This window comes from Olea europaea, chromosome 10 (assembly GCF_002742605.1).
Source record: "Olea europaea var. sylvestris chromosome 10, O_europaea_v1, whole genome shotgun sequence".
Taxonomy (NCBI): Eukaryota; Viridiplantae; Streptophyta; class Magnoliopsida; order Lamiales; family Oleaceae; genus Olea; species Olea europaea.
In genome coordinates, this window is record NC_036246.1 from 12609856 (window position 1) to 12616485 (window position 6630).

Genomic DNA, 6630 nt, shown 5'->3' on the forward strand with positions numbered 1-6630 from the left:
TTTTTTTTATTTTTTTTTCAGAGGGAAAAAAAAAAAAAAAAAAAAAAAAAAAATTCAAAAAGTCGACCAAACCGAGTCAGATCATTTTGGATCGATTTGATTTGACTAATTTTTAAAATTAAAAACTCGGATCGGGTTTGTTGGCCCACCCGTCAATTAACCGATCCAATCCGTTGATAAATTTTTTTATTATTTTTGCTTTAAAATTCAAAGTTTTAAATTTTAAAAATAAAATAATAAAAAACACAAACATAATTATTTTCAAATAATTTGTCTATCTGATACGCGACTATTATCAAAACTCCAAATATCAAAATAGAAAAACAAATTCTTTACTTAAAATAAGTAGGCATTTTTTTTAACTCGGATCAATGTTCAAACGGACTAACCAAATCAAATCGACCCAAATCGATTTGGTTTGGTTCGGTTCAATTTCAATAGCTGGATTGAGTTAATTTTAGTTGGAATTTTTCCAAACTAACCAAATCGGTTTTGATTTCGATTTAAATTTTTGAGTTGGGTAAAGAGACGGTGAATTTTTTTATTTCATCCTTCTTTACTACTGAGGGTAAATAGTGACGTTGAAAATGAATGTCGTGAATATCAAGTTCAAAATTAACGCTGGATATTCCAATTCTTCTATTTCTACAACTACTTAAAATTGTATATCTACAAAATATATGATAAGAAGTCCCTAAACTCCACTGCCACTAAATTTATAACAAAAGAAGTGCATGTAAAATTGAACGCGAAGCGGACTAGAGCATTAGGTTAGAGACTCGTCGATTAAATTGCAAGGTCACCGTTTAACTGTCGAGAGTACTAGGACTTGCTGTGATTATGTTGTTCAAAACCAACAACAATAAATAAAAAATAAAAAAATAAAAAGGTTCCACTCGACCGCATGGCATATAGCCATGCGGTCGCATGGTACATATTTTTTAACCGTTTTTGGCCGTTGCAAATTTGAACTTGATGAATTTTCATTTGATTTTTTTGCACCATTTCGTACTATGGTCGATGGTTATATATTGGAGAGCCTTGTTTGAGGAAAAGAAGAAAGAAAAATATCTTGCAATCCATACTTTATTCCAAGAAAAATCAAATCCCAATTTATATTCATATCTTCGTGTTTTTCAAGTTTTGGAGAATGTCATCTTGTGCTTTGGTGAAATTCTTTACAATACTTGTTATAATCCTTCAAACCATTTGCCGGAATATCTTTTAGCATCTCGAATACATCGAAGAAGGGGCAAATAACGTTTGAGGACAACGATCCCGCGTTCGAACCTTCACATTTGTTGATATAAATTTTGTTTTTGATCCATCTTGTTGCCATATTTTCTTGTGATTTTCTCTTTTGTTTCTTCTCCATTTTTCAATTATTTCCAACAATCTCAAAAGTTATTTTTTTGCAATGGAGAAAGAGACTACATGGCAACCATCAAACTTATGAATCAAGACTTGATGCGGTTGGATTGGTTTGATGGTACAAACTCCACGCGGTGTCAAGACAAGTTGAAATTTTTACTTACTGCATTGAAAATCTTCTATATTTTGGATCCAGAATTGGCTCCACTATCGGAACCTACAAATGGAGAGACCAAGGTAGTCAAGGTTGAAAGACAAAAACGACAAGAAGACGAATTGACATGCCGCGGTCACATACTAAATGCTTTGTCGGACCGTTTATATGACTTATACACAAACACAACTTCTACAAAGGAAATCTGGGAAGCATTGGAGAGTAAGTACAAAGCGGAAGAGGAGGGTACTAAAAAGTTTCTAATTTCTAAATACTTCGACTTTAAGTTCCTTGATGATATCCCTCTTCTTCTCCAAGTACACGAATTGCAAGTCATTGTCAACAAACTAAAAGCGGTAAAGATTAAAATCCCGGAGACCTTTCAAGTGGGAGTCATACTTGCTAAACTCCCAGGGGCTTGGAAAGGATACCAGAAGAAGATCAAGATTATTCCTTGGAACAATTGCAAAAGCATTTTCGGATCAAGGAAAAATCCAGATTGCATGACAAGAGTGAAATCTCCTTTGAGGGAACTTTCAAAGCTAATGCTGTTGAAAAATCTGAACCGCCAACAAAATTCAACAAGAGGAAGCCTTTGAGGAACTTTAACAAGTCCAAGAAGAAGACCAAAGGAGGGTGTTTTGTATGTGAAAAATCTGGACATTATGCAAAAGATTGTAGACACCAAAAACAAAAAAATTTTGAGGGCAAAGTGAACTCCATCCAAGAAGATAAATCGTGGCCACCGTAAGCGAAATAAATGCAATTAAGGGAAAGGTTTCAGGATGGTGGTATGATACTTGTGCTATTGTACATGTATCATATGACAAAACTGTATTGAAAACATATCATGAGATGGATGGAGACCAAGAGATTCAAATGGGCAACGAAATTCGACCCAAGGTTATTGGAAAGGGAAATGTTGATATCATCTTCACTTCCGAGAAATTCGTTACCCTTACCAATGTACTACATGTTCCAGATATGAATAGGAACTTAGTAAGTTGTAATCTCTTAAGAAAACCTGGTATCAAATGTGTGTATGAATCCGGTAAACTTGTACTCTCCCTTAATGGAAAATTTGTTGGAAAAAGCTATTTTAGTGAATGAATGGTCAAATTTTGTACCGTTGACAAGGAAATGAATAAAACTAATTTCACTTATATTGTTGATCTATTTTCATTATGGCATACTAGATTAGTACATATTGACAAAAGTACTATAAAACGTATGAAAAAAATGTGATTTAATTTCATATGATGAAAATAATGAACATAAATGCAAAACATGTGTAGAATAAAAAATGACTAAAAAGTCATATCAAAGTGTGAAAATGACCTCTAATATCTTGGAATTAATTCATACAGATATATGTGAATTAAATGGTATGTTAACTAGAGGTGCAAATAGATACTTCATTACTTTTATTGATGATTTTTCTAAATATACTTATATATATTGGATGAAACATAAATATGACATATTTAAGGTGTATAAAAATGAAGTTGAAAATCATCTACGAAAGAAAAAAAAAACCCTAAGAAGTGATAGAGGTGGTGAATACTTTTCTAGTGAATTTAATTTATATTATGAACAACATGACATAATTCATCAATGTTCTGCACCTAGAACACCCAAACAAAATGGTTTGGCTATGTTTTGGCTGAAAGAAATAATAGAACCTTAGTAGAAATGATTAATGACATGCTTATATATGCTAAATTGTCATTTAATATATGGGGTGAAACTTTATTAAGTGCATGTATGATACTTAATAGGATTCCTTCTAAACATACAAAGGTTTCTCTTTATGAATTGTGAAAAGGAAGAAAACTAAACATTGGATACTTCATAGTGTGGGATGTCTTGCTTATTGCAAGAACACAAATCATAATAGGACCAAATTGGTTCCAAGAAGCATTAAATGTGCCTTCGTTGGATATGCTAACCATAGAAAATCTTATAGATTGTTAAACTTGGAAACCAATGTGATTATCGAATCAAGCGATGTAGAGTTCTTTGAAGATTCGTTATCTTCGGATAATGAATTGAGGGAAAATCATGAAAGTATCCCTAGCTCAAGTGGCACACGTGATGAAATGTCTTCTAAAGATATTGATGAATCTAGTGAACTACGAAGAAGCAAAAGAACTCGAGTTGAGAAATCTTTGGGACCGGATGAAATTGATTATCAACTTATCTCATTTTACTTAGTAGAAGGAAATGAGTTGAATGTTGTTAGAAAAATTCCTTTTGTTTTACAAGTGGAAATCGACCCTAAAACTTATAAAAAAGCTATGACTTCTCATGATAGTATTTTTTGGAAAGATGCAATTAAAGATGAAATAGATTCGATAATGTCTAATAAAACTTGGGAATTTGTCGATTTACTACCAGGATCCCAATCTATTGGATGTAAATGGGTATTTAGAAGAAAATATAATGTTGATAGTTCTCTAAATACTTTCAAGGCTAGATTAGTAGCCAAAGAATATCGACAAAAGGAAGAAATCGACTATTTTGACACTTATGCACCGGTAGTTAGAATAATATCGATTAGGATATTATTTGCATTGGCTTCAATATATGACTTACATGTTCATCAAATGCATGTCAAGACGGCATTCTTAAATGGGGATCTCGACGAGGAGGTCTATATGGAGCAACCCGAAGGGTTCGTTCTACTTGAAAATGAACGTAAAGTATGCAAGTTAGTAAAATCATTATATGGTTTGAAGCAGGCACCTAAGAAATGGTATAAGAAGTTTGACTTAGCAATTATATCATTCAGATTTAAACATAATAGTATAGATAAATATTTATATACTAAAATATGTGATGATTATATAACATTTATATGCTTGTATGTTGACGACATGTTGATTATAAGTAATCACATGGATGGTGTAAAAGAAACAAAGAAGTTTCTATATTTCACATTCAAGATGAAGGATGTTGGTCAAGTGGATACCATTTTAGGTATCAAAATCACAAAGACTAGTGGAGGTTATCACCTAAGTCAATCACATTATATTGAGAATGTGATAAACAAGTTCAAACACTTGAACATAAAATAATATAGTACTCCGGTTGATCCAAGTTCAAAACTTGTAAAGAATGATGGAAGGGCGATTGCTCAATTGGAATATGCTAGTGCAATCGGAAGGCATATGTAGCAGTTCAATGCACAAGACCGGACATAGTCTATGCTATAAGTAAACTTAGCAGGTTTACTAGCAATCCAAATAATAATCATTGGAAGGTCATAGGAAGAGTTCTTGGATACTTAAAGAAAACCAAGAACCTAGGCATGCAATATATAAAATTCCCGGCCGTATTGGAAGGATTTACTGACGCTAGTTGGATATCTAGCGCGGGTGAGAGTAAATCCACTACGGGTTGGGTGTTCACTCTTGGAGGAGGTGTTGTTTCTTGGAAATCAAATAAACAAACATGCACAACACACTCGACTATGGAATCAGAATTTGTAGCCCTATCGAATATCGGGAAAGAAGTTGAGTGGCTTAAGGATCTTTTTTATGAGATACCTTTGGGATCGAATATTTCTTCAATACCTATCATATGTGATAGTTAAGCCACATTAGCAAAAGTATACAACAAGGTATACAATAGAAAGTCTAGATACATGAGTCTTAAACATAACTATATAAGGAAATAAATCAAGGATGGAATAATTTCCTTAAATTACGTAAGGTCAATTGAGAATTTGGAGGATCCTTTGACTAAACCTCTAAATAGAGATTTAGTAGTATCTACTTCGAGTAGGATGAGGTTGAAACTCCTTAACTAAAAAGGTTCACCAATGACAGCAACCCTATCGGTCATTACTCAAAATGTAATTTACGGGTTCAAAGGGTAAAAACAAGTCATTCGATATGTAGATAGTTGCAGCATTATTAAAATTCGCAATAATTCTATCCTAATTAAAATAATGCTGCTTGTTACTGAAATAAGGGATGAGCTTTAAGCTCTAAATGAAGTTCAATACTAAACCACAAGTACCTCTAAAAGTAACAAAGGTACTGGAAGAACTTCACCTAAACAATCTTTAAGGTGGTGCCGCCTTAATAGAGAGTTGGAGTTTCTCTCTTAAAAGATTGTTGAGAAGGATAAGCGCAAGGCCTTAAAAGTGCTAAGCGAGTTATGAGGAACTTGAGAACACGTGGTACTCGTGTGTGTGTTCTTACCGGTATTATCATATGGAATAACTGGTTCAAAGCTACACGTTACCTTTGATTCCGACTATACTTTGTTTGAATTATACTATGGTTAGATTTAAATCGAAAGATATCTAATCCTTATGCATGAATATTGTATACTATGAATATGAGACTTATTAATTTTGAACAAGTGGGAGATTGCTGTGATTATGTTGTTCAAAACCAACAACAATAAAAAAAAAAAGGTCCATGCGACCGCATGGCATATAGCCATGCGGTCGCATGGCCTTAGGCCAAGACCAAATGGTCTCGGCATGGGTGAACCATGGGACCGCATGGGTTTGTACCATGCGGTCCATGCGGTCGCATGGTGCATATTTTTTGACCGTTTTTGGCCGTTGCAAATTTGAATTTGGTGACTTTTCACTTGATTTTTTGCCACCATTTCGTACTTCTAGTCGATAGCTATATATTGGAGAGCCATGTTTGAGGAAAAGAAGAAAGAAAAACATCTTGCAATCCATACTTTGTTCCAAGAAAAATCAAATCCCGATTTATATTCATATCCTCGTATTCTTCAAGTTTTTGAGAATTTTATCTTGTGCTTTGGTGAAATTCTTTACAAGACTTGTTATAATCCTTTAAACCATTTGTCATAATACCTTTTAGCATCTCAAATACATCGGAGAAGGGGCAAATAACGTTTGAGGACAGCGATCCCGCGTTCGAGCCTTCACATTTGTTGATATAAATTTTGTTTTTGATCCATCTTGTTGCCATATTTTCTTGTGATTTTCTTTTTTGTTTCTTCTCCATCTCTCAATTATTTCCAACAGGACTTAGGAATACGAAAGCAGTCAACTCTAACATTGATCACCTAATGCTTGTTTAGGTGCAAGATTTGTGTTTAAATTTTTCTATTTT

General features: G+C 33.5%; 1 protein-coding gene across 1 annotated transcript; it reads left to right on the forward strand.

Annotated features, from left to right (window-relative positions):
* The first annotated feature begins 1434 nt into the window (after nucleotides 1-1434).
* On the forward strand, nucleotides 1435-2635 carry LOC111400299. Its single transcript, XM_023027714.1, has 3 exons — nucleotides 1435-1881; nucleotides 1998-2168; nucleotides 2297-2635. The coding sequence occupies exons 1-3, from the start codon at nucleotides 1435-1437 to the stop codon at nucleotides 2633-2635; spliced, it is 957 nt and encodes a 318-aa protein (XP_022883482.1).
* Nucleotides 2636-6630: the final 3995 nt, after the last annotated feature.

What these genes read in the sequence shown, in the direction of transcription:
- LOC111400299 (XM_023027714.1), top strand. Translation starts at nt 1,435, where the DNA reads ATGGCAACCATCAAACTTATGAATCAAGACTTGATGCGGTTGGATTGG. An exon ending in TTGTCAACAAACTAAAAGCG is followed by an intron (nt 1,882 to 1,997) that starts GTAAAGATTAAA and finishes CAATTGCAAAAG; the next exon opens with CATTTTCGGATCAAGGAAAA. An exon ending in AGACCAAAGGAGGGTGTTTT is followed by an intron (nt 2,169 to 2,296) that starts GTATGTGAAAAA and finishes AATGCAATTAAG; the next exon opens with GGAAAGGTTTCAGGATGGTG.